The 25,117-nt window shown below is 42.1% G+C and overlaps 1 protein-coding gene across 4 annotated transcripts in view; it reads right to left on the bottom strand.

The window, feature by feature from the left end:
* Positions 1 to 25,117, bottom strand: part of zfhx4 (zinc finger homeobox 4) — a 76,738-nt gene that overhangs the window by 36,441 nt on the left and 15,180 nt on the right. For all 4 annotated transcript variants that reach the window (XM_051881973.1, XM_051881972.1, XM_051881975.1 and 1 more), the window contains exons 2-4: positions 18,085 to 20,687; positions 16,513 to 17,015; positions 1,386 to 1,617 (exon numbers count right to left, since the gene is read on the bottom strand). In XM_051881973.1, coding sequence (XP_051737933.1) covers positions 1,386 to 1,617; positions 16,513 to 17,015; positions 18,085 to 20,641 — 3,292 coding nt within the window. In that variant the 5' untranslated portion in view covers positions 20,642 to 20,687. The remainder of the gene's footprint in view (positions 1 to 1,385; positions 1,618 to 16,512; positions 17,016 to 18,084; positions 20,688 to 25,117) is intronic.

Here is a 25,117-nt window from a genome sequence, read left to right as displayed (position 1 = left end):
CTAGTTACTCTACAGCTGAACCAAGCATAGTTATGTATAATCAAAACATTAGCTGCTCTAGAGTCCGCCTAGAGCACCGAAAATCAACGACAACTGGTTTATCCTTTCCATAATGTACTCTGTGTGCAGTCCGCCCACCTCGTCTACTCGGTCTGACGTTCAAACAAGTGAAAAAATTATGGTTGTTACACGCCAAGTATAAATTCTGAATGAGTCTGTTAGTTTATACACATTAGCGCCATTCTGAAGGACTGGGGTAAATATAAAAGCCATGAGCTATAGCTGGAAACACTAGGAGAGAAAAGGTGACACTTGGGAATAACCTTTGAATTTGAATATGCTGTAAAGAAATACACATGATATGGTGTTTACTAGCGGTTCATAAAAGAAAGCTGTTTAAAAAATAATGCAGTCTGTGGGGCACAAAAGATTTTTTCTGGTACTTAAAGCACATATAATGCTAACAATATATATTTACATGCAATAACATTAGGTTAGAGAAGGGAGGCTGTGTGTGTGTGTGTGTGTGTGTGTGTGTGTGTGTGTGTGTGTGTGTGTGTGTGTGCGCAACAGAGGTAGGCTGTCTTTCTGAAAGCAAAATAATGATTTATCTAACTGGTCCTTTGGTGCACCCAGACTCCGAAGCACCTTTGATCCAGATATAATTAATGCCAAATGTAAAACACACTCGTTTATTTCCAATATGGGTAGTTTTGGAGCTGAAGTTTCACATATGGTTCTCCGTTTAATCCCATCTGGTTCTGGAGTTCATATATAAACAGGACACTTTGGGGAACAGAGATTAATTCAGCTTTGGAATGCCATTGAAAACGTGTTAGTCGTTTCCCTCGGCCAGGTCAGGCAAAGCAAAAACAAGTTAAGCGTTCATTTGGTCGTGCAGCATTAACGTGGGCATTATTATATAATGGACCCTGACTCGCTCTTATGTTTTAAATTACAGGTCTCTCTCAAATAAAACTATTAATCTTTTTTTCCTTCTTCTTTTTTTTTTTTTGGTGTGCGTCTCTGAATGTTTTACAGTCCTGTTACACTTATTAGCTTCTGGCAGCTCCAAAACTTTTAAATGAAAGCCAAATTGCTTTGGTCATGAGAAAGGAAATTAAAGCTCACTCCAGGGGGAAGAATTTCACTGTGAGATCCTCCCAAGGTAGAGTTTCATAACCTTCTGCATGCCTGCTAAAGATGTCACTGCGTACAGGGCCGAGTGTGGTACTGATATAAAAAGACGGTTCGTAATGGGAACAACATGTTCATTTTAGGGAGATTAGGCAGCTGGCATGTTTTACATCGAAGAAGAGGTGCTCCAGGTTTGGGTTCGAGGGAGGAGGTATGCGGTATGGGAGTGGGCTAAATGGTGCACTCACCCGATTCGTTCGGAGGGCAGTCCTTGACGAAGAAAATATCGGCAAGGTTGTCTTCGTCTGGAGGAAGGCCCTGCTGGTGCAGCTGCAGCTTGCGGAGACCTTCGGTCTGCTGGTGCTTGACCGAGCGGAGGTGCTGCAGCAGGTTCAGCTTGGCTCGGCTGGAGTAGTCGCACAACGCGCAGTAGTAGTAGCAGGACTCCGAGTTACATGCACTCTCTTGTTTTTGCAAGTGCTGCAGGAGGGGAGGAGGTGCGAGCACAGATGGAAAGAGAGAGAGAGAGAGAGAGAGAGAGAGAGGGAGAGAAAAGGGGAAAAAGTCATTAGGGGCTATACGCTTCACATGAAATTACAGCCGTCGTTTGTTTCACGGGCTGAGACAGCACCTACATGAAACAGATACTTCCTTTCCACCGTAATAATCTCCCGACATGAAATGCATTCCTTCCAGCTTTGTCCCAAACATAAATACTGATAACAAAGAGAGATTGTCAAAGCCGAGTGCTTTAGAGGGGCTGCCCGATGAGGAAAGACAGACGAGGGAGAGCGAGCGAGGTGCAGAGGGGGAGACGAGCCAACGTGTCTCCGCCTGGCATCACGTAATCTGGGACATACCAGTAATTTACCGCGACAAAAAGTCCAGCTTAACTTAAGTCTGGACTGTGCAACTTTAGAAAGGGATAAGGGGATGATAGAAGATGGGATCTGGTGGGAGTAATTTACTATCTGTGCAGCGATAAAGATAAGAAAACAAATCTACCAGGCCCTTGCTATAAAACTACCACAGGTCTGCAGCTTCATTCGGTAGGAGAGGGGCACCTCGGCTTCCATCCTGCTCATAACGGCCTATGGTGGGTTGTGAAACAGTTTAAACATATACTGACACACACATTCAGGTTTTATGTAGTCTAAATATTCACATGCTGCTTTTTGTGTGTATAGAGGCGTATGAAGGCCTGTGGCGCATTAGCAGAGGAGAGTGGAAGCTAAACCCCCGCGTGGCCTCTCTCTCTCTTCTCCGCTGACACAAAGACCCCTGTTACTCAGACCCCACTGTACGTATGTGTGTGCGTATGCGAATCTCACAGTAGTTTTACTGCCACCATGTTGCTGATGTTTTGAAGGCTGATTCTAACATTTTTTAAACTTTTTAAACTTAAGTTGTAAAAATGAGTTCAATTCATTCATGAATCAGTTCAAATTGTCTGTTAAATCAATTCAAAACAACAATTTGTTTGCCTCATCACTCAAAAATCTTTACAGAAGTCACCACATGGCATTTTACATGCTTTAAAATGTTTTTTTTTTTTAAAGTTTTGGTAACACTTTAGTATGGGGAACACATATTCAGTATTAACTATGACTTTTCCCTCAATAAACTCCTAATTTACTGCTGATTAATAGTTAGTAAGGTAGTTGTTGTAGTGGTTAAGTTCAGGTATTGGGTAGAATTAATGAATGCAGAATATGGTCATGCAGAATAAGGCATTAATATGTGACTCTGGACCACAAAACCAGTCATAAGGGTCAATTTTTTTAAATTGAGATTTATTCATAATTGAAAAGCCGAATAAATAAGCTTTCCATTGATGTATGGATTGTTATGACAATATATGGCCGAGATACAACTATTTGAAAATCTGGAATCTGAGGGTGCAAAAAAAATCAAAATATTGAGAAAAATCGCCTTTAAAGTTGTCCAAATGAGGTCCTTAGCAATGCATATCCACTCACAAAAATACATTTTGATATATTTACGGTAGGAAATTTACAAAATAGCTTCATGGAACATGATCTTTACTTAATATTCTAATGATTTTTGGCATAAAAGAAAAATGGATAATTTTGACCCATATAGTATATTGTTGTCTATTGCTACAAATATACTCGTGCGACTTATGCCTGGTTTTGTGGTCTAGGGTCACATATGTGCTTTAGTAATAAATAGCCAATATGCAGTTTAATAAGCAACTAGTTAAAAGTGATAATTGTTCCCCATACTGAAGTGTTACCGAAATTATATTTCTATATTTTTTCTATTAATTAAATATAAATATTACATATAAATGCATATATTACATACATATATACGCACACATACATACATCAAAAAAAATAAAAAATGTAATCTATATCACTCAGCTCTAATGTGCGCACACACAAAAGTGTATTAAACTTTTTCTAAAGATTAAGAGGAAATCCTGACTACTTTCTCATGCTAATTCCAGCACTATTTACAGCTATTAAACTGCACCTAAACGCTTTATTTCTCATGCCGTTCTGGCTTCCAGTGGGTCAACTGGTGCGGATAAGGTGAACAGCCTCCTTCCCCCTCTGCCTCTAACAAAACCCAAACTGGATTGGTCTTTTTAGGGACAAGCACGCACGCACACACACACTGAGCTGGTGGGGCTTCCTAAGCTTGTTAATTCTGACAAGAGACTCCAAGCGGAGGCTAGACACAGAAGGAGAGAGAAAGTATTTAAAACAGTGCTTTGTAGGCGAAATCCGAACTGTCCAGCTTTGCATATTGTTCTATTCAGCTCTAATGTGTTTCAAACAGCAGGGCTCCCACATTCAGCCCTGCCTGACAATTATGCACTTTAATTTGGGCTAAAGTTTTGCATTAAAATTGTGCAGTAGTGCACCATGCAAGGCCATAGTAGGCCTCCCCTCCACCTAACACACATACAAAGCCCCCAATCCAACAAACAGTCCCTCCTCCCTCCCCATTCCCCAGGCAAGCCAAGCATATCAAGTGTGCCTACAGTACTCCCAGACTAATGAACAATGTGTAAAAACAAAAGGCAGAGTGAGGCCTCCATTATCTGATCTTCCGCTAAAACACAAAACCGGCCCTCTCCGAGCTTGAAGGAAGTACCGGTGTGCCTGCAGGTGTGAGCCGGCTAAAAGAAAACCCTTTTGACAAAACAGATTCTTGGACTGTCAGGGATTAGAGTCATGGCACCAGTGGTAACACACATCTTTTCTTTCATAAACTCGGCAGAATTTTCTCACGAGTCTGCAGGGCCGCGCTCCGTAAGGGGCTCTCTGTGGCCATTGAAACGTCTTAAGCTTTAATTAAGTTGAAGTTGTCAGAGGAAAGCCTTTTTGGCACAGATTCAGGGTCATTAATTACAGCTATCTTTGTTTCTTTCCAAAGGGAAGCCCTTCGAAGACATGCGGGGCTACTTGTATGAACTGCCTCGCTGTAAACAGATGCGAACCTGGCTGAATTGGCATATAAAGCTCTCGATGATTCCTGCCACTCTAGGATAACCGCTACACGTAATGGTTCAGGCCTCTTCTGTCTGTAAATTAGGAGGAGAATGTGCTTAATCTTTCTCGACCTTCCCAAAAACCAAAATTAGATCAATCTCAATCCTGATTTAGAACCAGATGTCTATGGAAACTTTGCATCATAAATTCATCTTAGGTAGTCGTACGGTTAGTAAAAAAAGAAATCATGACATCCCATTTAGACTCAAGATGGTTTCTGGGAAAAACAGCAATATAATTTGTTTTCTCTGCATGATGACTAAACCTCATTAGGATGAATAACTGTCGCTAATAAACAAGCATTTGCTCAAGGGCTATTGGCTAGCTATTGTCGCATTCATATCCCCATATTGCATTTATACACATCTTATCCTGAGTTGTAGCCCCTTTTAGGAGCCTCCATTACTAATATTTTCATACTAATATGAAATAGATTTGTGTCGCGTTTGTGAACAAGTCTGACCACACATCTTAAATTATTCTGAATCATAATCGCAGCTGCGTATCCATTTTTATGGACCTAATAAAAAACAATGCAAGCAGACATGTCTAACGTTTAAAGGCCGAAAGAGTGTGTAACTCTAGAAAATATTAATTTATTCACTATCAGCATTCCTGCTTTGTTTGCTCAAGACCTATATTGAAATCGAGTATTTTTCTTCCTTCTTTTATAGACCCCTGTGGCACTGGTGCAAGCTGTTCAGAGACTCGAGCCTGGGGTTTCTGATTTATGAGGTTTAAGCTTACCATTTTTAGTACTGCCAGACTCACAAAGCAGTTATATACTACCTGCAAAGTTCAAAATGTTTGTGGCATCCCGTAGCAGATTCTGCCCACCGAAAAGTCAGGATGCTGCTAGCAAAGAAAAGAAGGCCTATTTATTACTAAAATAAATAAATAAGAAGAATACGGCTTCAGTTTCTCTCACCTCGACTTGGTTTTGCAGAAAGCTGGAGGATAAATTGTGCAGTGATTCTGTCAAGCGCTAAGAAAATCTCTGAAACTGCTCCAAGTGCTGTTGTTGTGGGTGGCAAAGAGGCTATCTATGACAATATAGCGGAGTGCTCTTGCCTTTGATGGGTAATTGTTCTAGATTAGCATTTGGCAAACAACCAAGAGTCTAAAACCCCACGGGGTCCAATCATTTTAGCTAACTTGCCGTCCCTGGGTGCCCCTCGGCATGCCAAAGAGCACATCCAGTCTAACGGGATCGTGGGCACGGGGGTCTGAGGAGGAACACCCACCTCTCGCTCTCTCTGGGCTCTCAGGACCTAATCAGGCATGAGTTGGGCGACTCTAAAGCAAAGACGCCATCGTACTGTGCTGCCAAAACAATGCAAATCAAAGCACCAGGGACTCCCCATCACCTGTCATACTAGGCCCCAATTCCCAGGGAGCGTGTTTTTTCCCTAACCTGACGAGACTTATTTATTTATACTGACTTCAATGATTACAAAACACCTCTCGTTGCCTTCCCCTCTGCCCGTCTGCTGTTGGCAGTAGGAGACTGGTTTCATTTGTACTGCCTGCAGTGACAAAACAGACTCATTAGTGGCATTCAGAATAAGGATAAGGGCTGTTTGAGACTGGATGTTTATTTGCTCCGTTCTGCTAGGATGACAAGACTCCTTCAGACAAGAAAAGAAAAATATGAAGGGTTAAAAAATATGCTGTTTCTAAACGAAAACAAATTAGGGCATTCAAATGTTTTTTTTCAGGTCATTAGTGGAAAAAAAATCCAACAAAAAGAAAACATGCAGAAAATAATAATGTTCTTGAGCGTTTTTAATAAATCCTATCAGCATTTTTTTTTTTTCTGTTTCTTCCCACCTTTTTTAATACTTGTTTGTGTGCTTTTGAAGAGGCACTGGTTTCCGGTCTAACTCTGGGGACCCCGAGAACGAAAAAAAAAAGAAAATAAACAAAAGCTTGTTTTGTTCCTCAAAGCATTTTAAACACATTCCAGCCTTACTTGGAGGCCGGCCAGGTATACGATTCCATCAATGCTGACACCGTCCAAACACATGTTACCAGTAACCACTATTGAGCCTGGAGACATAAATGTAATGTTATATCATGGGTACCGCAGGAGTTGGCAACCTGAGCGAAATTCTTCTGCGAGAGGTATGCCCCCTACATTCCATTCAGAGATTGCGCACAAGGCCACCGTCTTTTCCGCTACAGGCACAAAACAAGAGCAAAAAACCATCTCTTTTCAACTTTCCCTCTCCCCTACCTCAACAAATCCCAAGGAATGCATCAAAGAGCCCCAAATTACCTTCCCTATTTATTTTTTTCCTTCGAATCCGTCTGGTTCATCATATGTAATTATGGCTTAGGACATTCTGCCAGTGCATGGCTGTATGGTTTGCTGCTTAGGTCATATAATAATAATAATCATCCTTGCAAATGGATGCCAAGTTAAATAAGTGAATTAGCACAATGTGTCTTTCAGCAGCACACTCTCGTCTGAGGTGGCTTGTGGAGACGCAGTAAAGAGAGCGGGACACACCCCGGGGTCCCTCCAAAATGACTAAAACCCACAACTGCTGCAGCGTCCATCCACAGCCTCTCATTTACTGTAATCGCGCTCAGACCGGCAGGACCGGTCTGGGGCGACATACGCCCCATTTTCCCAAGGACACTGGTTCGGTGGAGCTACAATACTGTGAATATTGCAGTTCGCAATGAGGCCTTCAATATGTCGATGCAGTGTACACTAGGACTTTGGAACAGTTAATGTAAATGTTGGCCAGCCAAGCGTGGGCCAAACAGAAATCCACCAAAAACACATAAATCTACGAATTGACAGCCGGTTTGCGGAAAGTCTTAAAAGAACTTCTGTGTGTTTCTTTGGAAATATTGTTTTTCCTCTCATGTACATTTACATTTGCATTAATCATGTCCAAGTCTGAGTGCGTGTGTTTTACCAGCATTTTAATATGTGGATTGATCCGCAACGTAATATTTCATTGATCGCTGTACGTGCCAATTCCTGTCGAATCACTATTAAAGCAAACAGTGCACAAGGCTTTGGGAACCAATCATTCCATGGCTTCATACGTTTCTCGCCGGACGGTAAACAGATGAAGAGGGACACGTGGAGAGAAATATTTCCATGTGGTGCTAATGTTGTTGATCTGGCATACATCATTAGGCCTGCAATAATGTTCCTATGACAGAAGGAAATGAACGAAAACTTAAGACACTACGGGGTTCATGCAATGGTATTCGAAAATCACTGGTCCACTGGACTCTCTGACTCTGTTGAAGGTCAACCCGAGGTCCTAATGCAGAAGAACAATGTGGGTTAGCCGGCACCTTATCGCAAATAATCCTTAATAAGTCATAATGATCATATTTTAAAGGAGCCTACTGTAATAAAGATCTTTGCTTATCTAAATGTCACATAAAAGATGGAAAAACACAGAGGTGCCTAGACAACATTTTTGGAATTATAGGGACATTCAAACTTTCAATTTAATGTTCTAAAAATGACTGAACATTTTTGAAGCGTAATAGGCATGTTTAAATGTTAAAACAAACATTTTGAATGTTTTCAACACTTTGTTGCCTATGTAAACAGGATTAAACATTTAAAATGCCTAAAATGCTGTCTACATAGGTTAAGAAACAAAGCCAGAGACTCTGGTGATGACATCCTGATGTTGCTGATTGATAACCAGATAAATGAACCTCTCGTCTACATATAATAGAATCACCGGACTTGAACATGAAGCAGCAACATTGGAAAATTCCATTTGCATATCACCTCTCACCTCTGTAGTTGATACGGAAGATTAAGAACTAGTCCTTAATCTTCACTCCTCTAATCCTTCCCACCACTAAGACAGGCACGAGTGTTCGTCTGCTCCTCAAATTGCCTTAAAAGAAAGCAAACTCCCTATGAAAATGGAGGTGTATTTATATTATGGTGATTTAAAATCTGTCGCCTGGACACTTTTCTCCCTTTAAATCCACTGACCTTACCATTACCCTTAAAAGCTTTGCCTGTCTCCATCAGAAGGTGAAAAAGACCAGAGGCTCCACCATCAACTTCATGCCACACTATCACAAAAATTTGGTTTTCTGCAAGTGAGCATAGTGGTAAACCTGAAAATAGGTTCTCAAATAACCAAGTTAAAATAAGGTGAGCAAGTTACTGGACAAACCTTTTCCATCAAATAAGTAACATTACTTTATTTTGAGGAAGATGTTTGAGACATGTCTCACCAGAGTCTGGAAATTAATAACCAAATACAAAACAACAAATAACTAAAAAGAGCACCTCAAACGTCATATATGTATCTATAAAACAGTGCAAAATAATAATAATAATTATTATTATTATTATTATTGAGACATGTGATATGTCAAATGGTGATGTCTCAAATGTATAGAACCATGACAATTATTTGAAAATAAAGAAAAATTTGTTTTATGTTAAGCTGTGCCAGTGGCTCAGCTAATAGTGATAGTAAGCTTTGACTCCAAACACAGAAAATACTAATGACAAAATGCTGAAACTACATTAAAACATTCTTAATATTAAACCGTTTCAAGGTTTGTTTGAAAATTATAAATAATGTGCTGCAAAATGTGTAAAAAAATAAATAAATAAATATTTTGCAGATCTTCTATCATACCATCCCCCCACATCTCAGCATATGTTTTTAATGCAAACAAAGAGTTATGAGCTCATAGTCTCAGGTGGGAAGCACAGGAAAGGATGATCCATGCGTGTGACCCTCAGCCGGTACAGTACGAGACTGTGGCATTCCGACTAATTATGATGCATGGTCTACGGGCTGAAATCTTTCCTTTAAAACGAGCCCATGCAACGATGAGACAATCTCCCACCCTGTGTATCTGATAAGAGCGGAATGAGCCCCGACTCACCGCTGCATGCTTTCCCTATTCATACTTTTAAACATTAAACCCTTTCATGTTCCATCTGCCTTCTCCCCTTCCACAACAACATAGAGGAGGGTCCCTGATTTGCATCCTATTATAGGAGGGAGGGAAAGAGGGAGGGAGGAAGAGAGCGCAGGGATCATGGAGAGGAGCTTGTTTAAAGAGCCCTGCCTCTTGCTTTGCTGCTCTCACTGCTCAATGGGAGCACTTCTTAGCCGAACGCTTTGCATATTGCCTACGAAGATCTTCAGGAGTCGAGCCTGTAGGGGTGAACGCTTTTAACCTGTGCTGTATCAAAAGAGCCTAAGTAAATACCACCTTACCCACCCACTAACCCACACATCAAGAGCCGGCGGGGATATATTAAGAATGTTAAATACATACAGACAAATATAAATGTTCGAGTGCTTCTAATGCATATAAACACATCAATTCAAACTGCGGTATTGTAAGTCGATACAACTGATACAGCTAATGTCTCAACCACAGTTTATGCAGTTACAACCCATAAAAGGAAAGCCATTGTTTTTTTGCTGAAAAGCCCTAGCCATAGCTTGCATTCCACGGTCCACTCAACATACCACTGGCCACTTTGAAGATTACTGAAATGTTTGCCTTTGTTCTCCAGAGAATCACAAAAACCAGGCAGCCTTCTTTTCAAACACACTGCACCTTTGGGTGAACCATTAGGCTTGGTGCCATTCAGTAAAGCGTGATATTAAGGGGAAACTAAGGTGAGCATTCGAATGTTGGAAAAATTGTAATTACAGTACACTGCATTAAACAAAAAGGCCATCTGGGTCTCACGGAAATGCTTTTAACAATTATAAAAATGATAATTCAACGGGTTAATTTAACTAAATGTGGAAAAAATCATGGGTGTAATCCCAAACAAGTGAGTGGGACTTCTATCAGATCTATTTCAAAGCATTAAGGATTACTAGTAGCAGTCTAATCCTGCTGAACCTAAGGGGAGGTAAATCGTATTGTGTTGGAAATCCTGGCCAGGAAAGAACAGGAGGTTAAATGAGTTCTTTGCTCTGTAATCGAATATCACACTCTACTTATCTATTCAGTGAGCACCTAATGTTTAAAATCAATTACTTGAGGAATGCTTTCTTGCATTCAGGTCTGTTAATGTGAGCAAAAACTGCCACCCATGACTGCTGCTCTGTCTTCACTCGGGCATCCGTTCTGGGCCGTGGCTCTTATTAAACGACACACGTCAATATTGATCTTAATTCCAATCTTTTCTGCAAACTCTCTCTCTCTCTCTCTCTCTCTCTCTCTCTCTCTGACGTTAATTGTTGACCGACCTAATAATCTTTGGGATGATTCTTCGTTTTTTAAACATGCAGCCTGCGTGTAGCTACTTAAAATAACTGGGAGAATAAAGGTTAGCATTGAAAGAAAAATCTCAGCTGAGTTACAGGGGAGACCTCAGGGGAACGTGTGACGTTCAGGCATACATTTATTGTCCAATAATGCTTTCCAGACAAAGTCATATGTTTGCTCTCCGTCTGTGTCTGGAGAGTTAAAACAAAGCTAATTACCTTCAGCCAGCTATTTCACCAAGAATATCATATTATTGCAATTCAAGTCCTTCCACGGCTGGCCTTATCAGAGAACTGTGAGTCATCCTTTGTTAAGCTGGGCCCAAATCCCATGAGAAATGGAGGGGTGGAGGGGGGGAGTGAAAAAAGGAGGAAGAAAAAAAAAAGAAAAGAATGAGGAAAAGAAAGGAAAGGGGTAAAAATGACAAACTCCTGCCACTCTTTGTTCCTGGGAGTGCCACGCTCCCCTTCAGGGCTCGGTAAGTCTTATTTCCCCTGCTATGGTTCCCATACCTGTCAGCCTCAATAGCCTTCACAGTGCCTGCACAGAGACAAATGGGCTGACCTGGCCGGCCTCTCTGACCCAGGGCCAACAGGAAGATCACATCTGGTTATTAATATCAGAGCATCCTCATATGGCAGCCCCCCACCCATCTCATAAGATAGAAAGAAAAGAAAACAGCAAAACAGGAAAGAACCAAGCAGAGAGGGGTGTCTGGGGCGCCACACTTTATCACAATGCTTTAAGTTGTCCGTCAGCAAACGTTAGTCCTGTGGGGCCGGTGTGGAGATGACCATCTGCTTATGAGCGGGGAGGGCATGATGGGAGAAATACCTATTAATATCTATGAGGATTAATGACAGCAGGGCCTAGCTGAAGCCTAGGCTTTGTGTTTGCACCCACACTCGTCTGTCTGTATGCTTTAATTATACCCCCTCCCCCTCGTGCCCTCCCCTGAAAGATTCCCATTGTAATCCGCGTGCAGGTGAAAGACGAGAGCGTCTGAATAATCTGGCCCCGCTGTTGGGTCAGAGCGGGAGGCTGAGAGAGTGCTGACATACTTTTATGCCTGCAGAGAGTAAGTGGATAAACGGACGCGTTTGTGAGCCTGTGGTTTTGTTTGCATTCGGAAAGTAAAGCAAGGGCTTGCATAAGGCCGTTTGGACCTGTGCAAAGTCCTCTGGTACTGTGGGGGACTAGCTTTTATTGACAACAGCTGAGACTGGGCCATGTCCGCTTTTCTTTATTGGCCATTCTCTCTCAACTCCTCCCATGTTTGGATGCTTTCTATGTGGTAAAGTGTCTAAAGTGCAGATAGCATGAGAATAAATGCAACAAACATGGTTAAACAAACTGAAAATGGCATATTTTGATGCACTTCAGGGTGGTTAAAAGCAATAGTTCACCCAAAAATGAAAATTTATGTCATTTCAAACCTGTTTTCTTCTTCTTTTGCAGAACACAAAAGAAGATATTTTGAAGAATGTTTTAACTGCTGTTTTTAATTTTAAAAAAAGTCATTAGGGCCCAATGCTATTTTGCTAATGCTATTGACTTTAATTATATGGACAAAAAATATTTTCTGTGGTCTGCAGAAGAAAGTCACAAAGCTTTGAAATGACTATGAATGAATAATTGTCAAAAATACATTTTTTGGTGCTCACGTTGGAGACGCTGGTTTGAATCCAGCCTGTATTTATTACGAAACTATGGGAAAAAAGCCCCAAAATAAAATACAATGTGTGCTTTAGGACAACACCAATGATGATGATGCTATATGAAGGCTCATGCAAAATAGATCCTCCTCGTTCTTCTATAGCACAATGGCTTTTTATGCAAATACCCTCAACTCAATCTCCTGTCCATTTTACCATCAGATCGGGGGAAATGACAGACAATAATTTGAGCTGCATATATATGGGGCATTTGATTTTCAAATGAGAAGGAGTGAGGCTGACCTTCAGTAATGAATGTGCTGTAATATAATGTGCCCATCAACCGGCAGCCATCTTGGTATAGAAAGATATAGCAAAAGAGTGAGAGAAAAAAAAAGGGGAAATGAGGAGGAAATACTGACCTTCTGGATAAGAATAAAAGGGGAAAAACATAAAAAGGGGTTGGGAAAAGTCTTTTGATAAATCTGAAATTCCAGTCTCCTCACTCTCGCATTCTCTCCTCCTCCCTCTTTTCTCCGCTCCCCTCTTTTAATTTCCCCTCTCATTTCCCTGCCCCGACCAATGGTGTTGCCATCCGTATCATGGATAATGAGATGGGCTATCTGCCTCTCCCTGGGGACAAGGCCACGGAAAGCCAGTCGCTGCGGCTCCATCTCCCTGCCTGCCTCCACCAGAGAGAGGCGCATTATGTGTGCTACGGCCCCTGTGGCTCAAAACGAGGAGAAAAGAGACAAGGAAGAAGAAAAAAAGGAGGAAAATACAAATATGGAAATGGAGCCGTGCACTCCAGACAGACAGAAAATTCTGCTTGACTGATGACGGATGCTCTGGGAGGGGGGCGGCTGCTGTAATTAAGCAGTTCATAGCTCCTGACGCGCAACTGGGGGATACATGCTGGACATCCTTATGTGCTGCACACAAGCCTCCAGAGAGCGGAAGTACAGAGAGAGAAGGGAATAGACAAACAGAGGGGGAGGAAAAGTGAGAGGCAGAGTGGGAGATAGAAGAGAAGAGCACAGCGAGGACCACCTGGTGAACAGGTGTGGGTCGTATCTGCCTTTCCCCCCGCTTCCAACACATTGACCATGAACATTCTTGGCTTCAAATGACCCAAGTGCCCAGCGCAAATCGGCTCTTTGGAGCAACACACATTTCTCACCGTTTCTTAATCAAGCGTTACACAGCCTTTGAATGGCCTTGACAGATTTACACTCAACTACATCTGCGTTTATTTGAGAGCTTATTAACGATAATTGTATAACGACAATATATCATTTCTGTAGGCTAAAGCCAAACACTAAGAGGTCAAGAATGTGTATTGTATTTATTTTAATAACCGAATTACTTCATAATAGTGAATAAAATCCAAGGCTGTTTTAGGTGTGGGCTTGGGAGCTTTAAAACCACCTATGAGAAGCCATAGCTTTTCACAGAAAAGAAACATTGCACTGCTAATGTAATTTAGCTCTTTTTTAATGTCTGGAAAATCTGAACTCCTCTACCAAAAAAAAAAATTGTAGGTACAAAGCTGCAATAAAAATACTGAATATGCTTTTTGTTTGTATCCTCAATCATTTTTGGGCCATAATGATACTTTGTGTTGCGGGGCTCATATGGAAAGGTCATCAATACTTTGTTCTTTAGTGCGCTACCCTTTCACCTTTGAACATAAAAGACGAGGTGTTTTTCTAGTCAAATAAAGAAACCTCTTTTTCTTTTTTCCCAACATTTACTACCAAATATACATGAGCGAAACGGTCCGGTTTCTGCCAAAAGCATTAGAAGCCGCATCTGTAGAACAGATTTCCCTCTCTTTGGATAAAGGTGGGGGCGCGAGGAGATGAGAGAGCCAGAGCGAACCCCCTCACCCCCTCTGTGTCAAATGGACACCCTTCTCTCTCCATCAAAATTCAGCCCCCATCACCTGTTCTAACACTTCTTAAAATGTGAGCCAATAAAACTCAAATGGGTAGGCGTCCAATTGAGTGCTAATGTTTTTTGTTTTTTTTACCTCAGCAAGTACTTTAACTTTTAATAAAAACTATTAAAACTACAGATTTCATTAGATTATTTTTCTCTCTGTTAGACTACATCACTCGTTTCCAAGCTTCAAAAGAAAAAAACACGATTGTTGTGCTGGTTTAGGATTAAAACCAAAAGATTGAGATCATTTTAATCCTACATACTCTGCATGTGCTGTTCTAGAAAAGAAAGTGTAACTGTAAAAGATGCATGATTTTTAGTTCCTAAAAAAAAAATCAGGTAAACTCTAATTAAACATCTCAGAATGAACGCAAACAATCAAGTCAATAATCAGGCAGTGATCCAACTACACGTGCACGTGAAGAAACAAATCTACTGCGAGACTTACTAAGATCATAGCTAAGCTATGCCTTTCTCTTCTTCTAATCTCCAATCTATTTGTCTTTCGATGTGATCCGAAATGCTCTCTGTTGCCATGGAGCCTTTTTATTTGCTTAGAGAATTAGCCAAGCCCCCTGACCCCCCACCCCTTTCTAAACTGCTAAGGATTTCAAAACATTCCCATGGACTGTGTCTTTAATGCCAGGCCTCCAAATACCACATGCGATTCTTTCAGCCCCTTTATTTGCCTCATGCTGACTTCACCCATTGGAGGATTTGCCCTTTGTTGTTTAGTTACTTGCTCTGTATTTCTAACACTGCTAAAAGTCTAATTTTTGTTAAAAAAAAAAAAAAAAAGTAAAACCGGACCATTTGTTATTCTCCTTTTTGAGCATTTGGATCTGACCTAAATCTTTTTCAGGAGGTTCACAGTGTGAAAGTGACAGTAGTTGTACTTTCCTCTTAAAAAGCCCTTTTTGAATGACCATATGCGTAATTGGGTCAAAGTAATGAATTGTTCGCATTATTGCTATCATCACAAGGCTGCCAATTTCTTATGTAGTCTAGCCATTGTCAGCTGCTAAATTCACTTTTCTAAATATACAGCCCAGTCCGGCTTACGAGCACACAAGTCAAAAGTGACTAATGCTGGTCAATAGATCCTCATTAAGTTAATACAGTTTATCCAGAGGAGTCCACTAATGTGTCTGGGATGTGATGCTGGTCTATGATTTCAGGATGTTAGTATTATTGTTTCAGGCAATCACACAAGTCCAGTAAGTCAACACCCAAATGCACTTAAGAACAGGATGAGGCTGCAGTGGCCTCTGTTCAACCCCCATCGCTGTGGATCAGTTATCTGTCTTAGGCCTGGAGCACAGCAGTAAAATATGACCCGCAAATCAAAAAGAGAAGGTGCATTAAAACATGATTTGTACACGTTAAAAAACTGGTATAAAGCAGGGTGATCTAAAAATAATCATGACATTTTCCCTTTCTTATGCATGCATGTGGACGAACACACATGGTCACACGTTCAAAACCTGTCAGCTGTTCACATGATGTTTGTTGTTATTCACCAGCTGAGGGGGCAGCTCTCCACAGAGGTGAAAATTCAGTGAAGTGCTATAACAGTGGCCAACTGTTAAACATATTGATATTTCTGGCATAAATTCAATTAGGTTTGATTTCTGAAAGGCATCATGTAAACAGGCTGACTGGCGTATTCCTGTCTTTACAGGAAAGAGAGCAGAGGAAACTGAGAAAAGGGCGAGCATGGAAGGCCAAATCAAATTTACAGCTGGACTAATGACATTTGACATCATAAAAAAAAGGTGCTACAAAACAAATGTTCACCGTTTGTGCTCTTTTGACCATGACCACTGAATTAAAGGTCCGCCGTCAAACGCAGTGACAAAATATGTGTAATGCAATACAAAATACAAAATATGTGTAATGCAATGCAAGTTAAATAAAACAAAGTAAATATTAACCTACAGAGAACATCCAGAACTAGGACAGTGGGTCATGACACAGTTCAACACAAAGTAAACATAACTGACCTTGTAGACCTTCAGCGCCGCTTCGTGCCTCTGGTTGGTTGCATGCAGTCTTAGCTTCTCCACACTGTTGCTGTAGTAGTCACAGGCATTGCACTTCAGGTGCACGGGGTTGCCGATGGCAATGCACTTGAGACGCCACTGGTTGGCTTTGCCACCTTCCTTGATGTGGGCCACCAGCTGATACTTCTGCATGTGCTTGTCGGTCTTGCAGTGGAGCTGGAAATTGGCCTTGAGCTGCGTGTTGTAGTTGCACAGCTTGCACTGGTAGACGTCTCCCATCACGGCTCTCCACTCCTCTTCCGGAAGCGATCTCTCTGCCGCCACGTGCCCGCTGAGGGCCTCCAGGCTGTCAGAGCTGTATTTGTTGCACACCGCGCACTGGAAGAGTTTCAGCAGCGGGTCGTTGATGCAAGGTGACAGCTCCCCAGCAGAGAGGACGGACAGGTCATCACCCATTAGCTGACCACTCACAAGACGCAGCTCCGCAGGCAGCTCATTATTTACTGCAGGCAGAGAGAGAGAGAGAGAGAGAGAGAGAGAGAGAGAAAGAGAGGGAGAGAGGGAGAGAGAGGGAGAAGGGAAGAGGTGGGGCCCAGTCACAGGGAGGAGAAAAAGAGAAAAGGTTTTTTTTTTTATTAAATGAAATATAAAAAAGAGCTGAGAGACTGGTGTAGGGCACCCATACAAAAGGATTTGATAAAATAAAGCCCCAGTAAGGAGTATGGCTTTTATAAAGCCTTAACTATAAAAAGCTATAATAGGATTGAATCAGGATCAATTACAATCATCCCTTTCAAGTTCTAAACTCCCTCATCAGATAGCTTTAATTACTCCTACCAGGCATTCCTGAGTTTGTACTCAGCCACGTTTTTCTCTCTCTCTCTCTCTTTAAAGACATCAAACTGATCGATATAAAACGAGCCTGCCTTAATAGTAGTCCTAAAAATTAAAATAATAAAAAACAGATCAGCTTACATCCAATTGTAATTTAGTCCTTTGATCTCTGCACTTTTAGAAGCAAACTGGATCATTTTCCTTACCCTCAACCCCCTGGAAAAAAGCTCTGAAATTAATAATTACACAAGATCAAGACAAGGTACAAATATAGCATTTTGTCCGACAGAGTTTCTGAGTTGCTAGATAAAAAACAATGTATTCTGTGAAAACAATATTTCTTGATGGGCTAATGCATATGTGTCAGTCTATACTAAGTATGGAGGTAAAAATCCATGAGATGAATGCACAAGGGTATCGGCTTTCAGAAACAGATTCAGAAATCCTGTGTTTGGTCTTGATCGACAAAGTGAAAGAACAAAAACTGCTACTGCTAAAAAATCTAGTTGTGTTGTGTGCAATCTTCCCTACAGTCCATGTTAAGATGAGGTTTTTCTGGGTGGAGCAAAAGACTAAGCTTAGAAAATGAAGAAACAGATTCTCACATAGCAGCTCAAATCACAGAACAGATTGAGAGCAGGATACAATAATGACAGGAGTAATAAGACCAGAGTCAGTGAAGGAAAGAGAGAACAAAAGAAAGTGAGTGACAAGCATATCCAAGGGAAAACTACTTACCGTGACCAGGAGCCAGAGCTGCGGCAGTGTTAGGGTCAAGCTGGAAGGGGTTGATCATCATCTGCGGGTCTGAAGGGTTATCCAGTTTCATCCCGGTGAGGCCGATGTTCTGGGCCAGGTAGTACTGGTAGAGCTCTGCCTCGGCCGGCGCCAAACCTAGATGCAGATTGTGCTGGATCTGCTTCATGTTCTGCTGAAGAAGCATCATGTTGTGCATGTGTTTCTCACTTGTCATATGAATGCGCAAGTTGCGAGCCACGTTGGTCTCATAGTCGCAGACCTCACATCGCCACGTGGGCTTCTGTTTGGGCTTGGAGGGCGAGGGCGTACCACATCCGCTCAGGCTGGCGTTTGACACAGGAGCAGTGTGGTTGTAGATGGCTTCAGTTCCTCCGTTCTGCAGCGTCTGCACATTGTTGAGGTGCTTGTCTGACTGCATGTGTATGCTAAGGTTGCCTTTGGTGGTTGTGGAGTAGTTGCACACCTCGCAGCGGAAAGGTTTGTAGCCGCAGGTATAGCTCTCGCCCCGGGCTAGTCGAGGATGAGGCTGGCCCGTGCGGCAATAGACGCAAGAGCCTCCAGACTCTGGGTGCTTCTCCTTCATGTGAGCATCCAGGGTCTGCTGGTATTTGTAGTGCCAATTGCATTTGGGGCATTTCAGCGTCTTGCAAGAGTTCCGTGAGTGCATCATGGTCATGTGACCACCAAGTGAACGGGAGGAACCTAAGACAGTGTCGCACTTGGGGCATTCAATTCCACTTCCAGGAGAGCCCTCTCCTGGGCCAGGGGTGCCAGGGGTGCTGGGCGTGGCAGCATGCTGGTGCAGTGGGCCTGGGCTCTCGTCATCTCGTCGCATCAGGTCAAGAGGAAGAGATGGTGGACTGCCATCCCTGCCGCTGTTGGAGTCACAGCCGTCTTTGCTGCCTCCACTCGTAGAGTCATTGCTGTAGTCCAAGCTGGCAGCAGCTTGCTTTGTCTTCTCTAGGTCATTGGCAACAGTCACAGAGGAAGTAGTACCCCTTTCACTAAATTTTAGCACACTGGACGAAAAAGGAGAAATGCTTTGGTTTAAGAGAGGGAAATCTTTGCTACTGGTACTATCCCCAAGTTCACAAACACCATCGTCGTCGAGCTCGTTCGAATACATGTCTTCGTCCTCCTCAGCATCAGCCACATCTCTGGGCTCGCTTTTGATGGGGAGCTCACCATTCGCATGCAAAGTGCTAACGTCCTTCTGCCGTTCACAGTTGCTCTCCTGATCCCTGCACCCAGCCGACCCTGGTGACGAGCGCTGGAGAGACGCGGAGCCGACGGGGGACTTGAGCGCCGAGGTGGCCGCAACCCCGAGGTTCAGTTCAGCCTTTGGCATCTGGGCACTCCTGGGCGACTGGTCTGCAGAAGATGCCAAACTGGCACTTCCTTTCAGGAAGGCGAAACCAGCCTGCAGGGAATCACCGTTTTCCATGTGAAAGGTGTTCCACAGGCTGCGAATGCCTGGATCAGGGCCCATGAAGTTTGCAGTAGAAAAATGTGGTAACACAGAATTGTTTTTTTTTGGTTCCAGAAAGCTTATAAGAGGTTCTTTGTCTTTACCAATGCCCTGTATGATGGCAGAGACATATTTATTACTAAGGAGCTTCTGCTCCTGCTCATTGAGGGTCATCCGATGATCATGCACAGCATGGGTTACAAATGACCTACTATAACCAAAAGACAACTTGCACAAGAAACACATCAGAATAGGTTTCCTTTTCCCATCACTAATGCAACCATCAAATTTAGACAAGTCCACATTGTTTGGAACATCTTTGGACACACAGGAGTTTTTGGCTGCACCATCAATGGTAAGATAGTCTTTATCACTCTTGTGTCGGAGATCGTAGACACGGAAACTGTGCAACACAGGACCATCTCCTGCTAATGCTGAGGTATTTGGGAAAGCCTGATCGGCCGTAAATGGTTTCCCGAGGGATGAAGCGATGTGAAAGGTATTGATCACTTGTGGATAAAAGGACATGGGGGCTGTGGCCGACTGCTCAGTCTTGTCCCCGGCAGCAGTTTGAGAGTTTGAAAACAGTGCTGGGGAGAAGAGGCTTTTGACCCCTGACTGGGCATTCTGGCCACCTTCTTTGGAGTCCTCAAGAATAAAAGCTGAGCCATCTGGCTGGTAAACTATCTCTCCTGTCAGGTTCTCTACATCGCTGTCCTCAAGGTCGCTGACCTCGCTCTCGTTCTCGTCCTTCAGAAGGGGAAGGCGAGCGTTCGGGCAGTGGTGCTCCATGTATTTTTGTAAACTCGAGAAGGAAGTGGCACATTCGTTGCAGGGGATGTCTTTAGTGGCCGCACCTATCGCATTCTCCGCGTTCAGTCCTGATGCGGTCTCTCGACGGCTCTCCTCCGTCCTCAGGTTGTCATCCGCAGGGCTGTTTTCCTTGTCAGGCTCCATCCCAGGGACTTTCTCTGGCACCTCATTATCAAGATGTGTCGTCTCACGTAGCTTTGATATCTGCTGCCCATTTTCCTGCCTTGAGAGAGAAGGGGAGTCACAAGTTTCCATGGTAATCGCTACATGGGGATCTCATTTCATCCAGCCTGTCAGGGACCTGCATAAATAAAAAAACAAAAGAGCAAAGACATATTAGAACGTGTATAATGATGGCATACCTGATCTTCAGCATGTGCTGTCCTTGATAATACAGAAAGCATTCCTGCTCTGCAATTACTCTTGAATTAGCTCAAAAATGAGCAGCGGAGATCTATCTAGAAAAAAGCTGTATGATTTTTAAATACACAGACACACTCCATTGATTTTAGCTGAAGTTAGCAAGAGATTTCAATAGTTAAAAAAGGTTGAAGTATGAGACTTTCAATAACCAGTGCAGCACTCCCCTTAAAAAAAGTCAACTTCCACACAAATGTTTCTGTGAGCCCCTTTATCACTGTAACATAATTACAATAAGCAAAGAAAAGGGGGATGAACCACCACATTCAAATCATGACCACTTTGGCAGAGAGAGGCGGTATCTCTTTGGTTTCTATGTTATTCAGTAAATCAGCTTACTCCAAATCTTCCCTCGGAGAGATCCCCCAGCAGGTATCTAACAAGCCCTGAGTAAGCAGCCATCCAAATTCTAACCCACGCTTTTGCCTCTCCGACAATCACCCCAAACTCAAATTAATATTTAGCACACCCAGTCCAGTCACCCCGGGAGGGCCATCTACCAATTTCTTTTCACTTTTTTTGTTTTTCATTTTTCATCCTTGGCAGCTCACAAAAACCCAAGCACATAAAGCACACCATTTGAAATACCATTGTGATGTTATCTATCCTGGATGGCTGCCCATCTCCCAACTGTCACTGCCTCAATCAGGGTCTCTCCTGGCTTTCACAAATCATACGCGCACCTTGCTGATGAAAACCCTTCAATCATATTTCTTGGACCACAGACAATTTATTCTCAAGGCTGGCAATGCAGATTCAAAGACTGGGACTTGGCACATAAGTTTGGACACTGAATAGAGTTGGATCCAAAGTGTTTGTGCCTACCATGCCCAGGCTCGGCGAATGAGGCCCGGAGAGCGAAAAGAAACCCAGCTGCTCCAAATTATTAGGGTGATATCAGTGTGTGCAGAAGAGGTAGAGATTTGTGGTGAAGGCCAACAATGACAGGCTTGCAACTGCTGTGCTTTCAATGAAAATTAAATACAGTCAAGACAGTCTCAGAATTTTAAAACGACAGCTCTGTCTGCTGCTGTGCCAGGCTTTATTTTCTAATTATTCTCAAAAATATAGGAAATCTGATAATAGCTTATTGAACACGATGCAATTTGGAAAAGCACTTTTTTTTCAAATGGGAATGAGGTTGAAAGATGATGCAAAATTAAACAACAATTACAGCCCTTTCCACCTAGCTGTGTGCACATTTATTTATTTATTTATTTTTGTGGATACCTATTTTGATACAAAGCTATTTGGGAATTCATTTATAATATGTCTTGGCTAAATACGTTGAAAATATAATATGAATATTACACACAGAAATTAAATATTTTTACTATTCAAATCAAGAATAATCTCATCAGCTAACACAAGGAAACATACAGAAATAAAAAATAACAAAAATAACATCACATTAATGAAATGAAAATTAAATTGTATTATAAATAAGATGGTGGGGGTGATCTGCACAATGAAAACACAATGTGAAAATAAAGACCTGAGATTGCTCCCAAATGCCCTGAAAGCAAAACTATGCAGCAATTAGTGCAAAATTAGCACCTATTAAAATTAGCTTCACACAAGAAAAGAAAAAGGTGTGTCTATGTATGTGTGCAGTGGCAAAGTGGGGCGGGGGGTCATTTATGTAAGCCGAGAGGAATACGTCTCCAAAAACACACGTTTGGCAGGGAAGCGAGGGCTAGATTACAGTGTTCTCCTGTGATAATTTCTGCATCTCCCGGTGTAAGATCACAGAGCCAGCAGCTGTGCCTCCAGGGCCTGTGGGCGCTGGGTGAGTGTGTGAGCCGCACACAACATTCCAGCGACGTTAACACAAAACCCACTGCACATCATAAAACAAGCAACCTTCACAAAACACACACTCTCCCTCATGTGTCTACCTTGTCAGCGACTGCCTGTGATTTGTTTCTGTTTGAATTCAGCCTTTAAAAGGTATCAAATACAATAAGGAAGCTGTAATTACACACCTGGTTTCTTCATTCTCTTTTTTCTTTCTTTCAGGTGGCAGAAAAACAGAATTTATGCAGAGATTTTGTGTGCAACTATGTGTGTTTGTTGATTTCCCTTCCAATCCTTAACACACAACATCGCTTAATGCGGGTCCGGACATAAAACGCACAGTTTGAGATGAATTATGCATATCTTGACACTTGAAGTGCTGAGAGAGATGCATCCTCTGGATTTGCCTGTGTCTCTACATTTTTGGCTATGCATGTGAATCATTACATGGCTATGAATTATAAAGCAAGGCACAAAAGAGCTAAACAGCTCAGAGCTGTGCTTGTTTTGATACAAGGCAAGTATCCGGGGATGCTGAGAGCACCTCTCGCTTTCATATTGATATTTCGCATCAGAAGACATTTCATTGACAATCAGCCTGGTAACTTAAGTGTGCCTATCAATTTGTTCTCACAATAAATAAATAAATAAATATATCACAGCTACAACAAGTCACTGAATATTATCCAGACATTCTCAAGTGCTCAATATGCCTGACAAGAACAACTTTAAAAGAATCACATGCAGGCATCTTTCTTCAAACCAGCTACAGAAAAGAAAATCTCAATAGTTAACATACTCTCTTTTCCACCCTAAAAGACAGAAAGTAGTCTTAAGTATGCACTTTGCTATTAAAAGGGGCTCTATGTTCTTTTTGACTGCTTTTTCCCCCTCTGTTAACACCTTTTTCTATACACCGTTCTACAATTCCTCCAACGTGTTGTAACTTAACTGTGAAACAGATTTTCTCTCGTCTTGCTTTCCCTCCTTCTATTCGGTCTAAAAAGCAAAGGCTACAAAAAGAAAAAAACAAATACTAAGCTCTTTTTCTTGGAACCAAAAGAGCGCTCTCTCAAAACAATAAGGACAGATCTCATTGCATGGAAATGGCTCCCGTTCCCATTAGAAGAAAAAGATGGCAAACAGTGTTTCTACCTCTGTTTTTTTAATTAAGACTGTCTCAGCTTCTCTCTCGGTGCTCTGTGGAGACGCTGCCTGTGAAGTGATTAAAAAGAATGAGATCTGATCAAGAGACAGGAATAATGGAGTAGGAATGCTAGGTTTACCCTTGTGCTAAGACTCCCCTGATCCAACCCACCCGCCTCCCTAAGAAAAAGGATTTCACTCACCCTTTCTTCCCTAAATAGTTTTTCAGGTCGTCCTTTTTTATTTTTTTGGAGTCGTAGAGAAACGTTAAACGTTAGCGTGCACATGCGTGTCGTGCGTTACTCAAGTGGAACTGCAGTACGAGTGTGAAAGAAAAAAACAGGAAAAATAGGTAAAACGCCTTCGAATTATATCCGATTTAAGAAAGGTCACCCCAGCCTCTGCTGGGGTTTTTCTCAACACTAAATCCTCTATCAAAATGTCATAGTGAGTTAGGGAAAGACAAAGGAGAGTCACAGCATGCAAACTGCACATATATCTAATCCTAACAAAGCCATGAATGGGCCTTCACAAGTCTAATTATACTTGTTTATTTGTTGCCATGCAGAAAGAACTGATGAAAAATCCATCAAAGTGGTATTATCCAAACATCAAGAGCTTCTCTAGCCTCCAAGGACACCGGGAGGCTTAATTCTTTCTTGTTTAAGTCCAAAAAAAGAGAGAGAAAGAATTGCAAAAGGGGAGAGGAGCGAAGGGGGGGAAACGGTTTTGCATGACCCTTTTTTCACAAAGGCTTTTCCCGACCCTGTCGATGCCCAGAGGTGTAACAGTAGAAGCAGGATATCTCCCCTGTGCCATAACCACATTTAAGGGCCTCATTTTCAATACACAACATATCATTACTGTCGGGTGTGGCAAATCCACATCAGCAAAAAGACGTCTATTTAGCTGTTGTACAAATTACCTTTCTGTGGCTGGCGTTTAACAAAGGAGTCAAACAATTTGAAGCACAAAACAAGTTTTTTTAAGTATGAAAATAATGTTATTATATTAAAAACAGCATCACATGACTTGAGTTTTACATTCAAAATTACTTCAATAAGACCCTTTAAACGAGGGGAACAAAAAAGGCTGCCTGGGTTTATACGACTCCCTCGCCCATTCGAAAACTTTTAACAGGAGAGGCCGGTATCAAAGGGAAACATAATCTACATAGCTAATGTCTTTTCTCAATTCAAAGCAGAGAAGGCTGCAATTTCTCCTCGCTGGCAATCTGGAAACACTCTGGAGTTAATTACGCCTGATTCGAAATGAACCGCACAAACAAAGGCCAGTCTATGTCCAGACTATTATACTGCATTAACCAGCTTTAAGCTTCCTGCGGATCATTCCGAAGCTCTTCCATTA

Source organism: Ctenopharyngodon idella, chromosome 23 (genome assembly GCF_019924925.1).
Source record: "Ctenopharyngodon idella isolate HZGC_01 chromosome 23, HZGC01, whole genome shotgun sequence".
In the NCBI taxonomy this organism is placed as follows: Eukaryota; Metazoa; Chordata; class Actinopteri; order Cypriniformes; family Xenocyprididae; genus Ctenopharyngodon; species Ctenopharyngodon idella.
The sequence above is the reverse complement of the archived record's forward strand: the minus strand, read 5'-3'. Positions and strand labels throughout refer to the sequence as shown.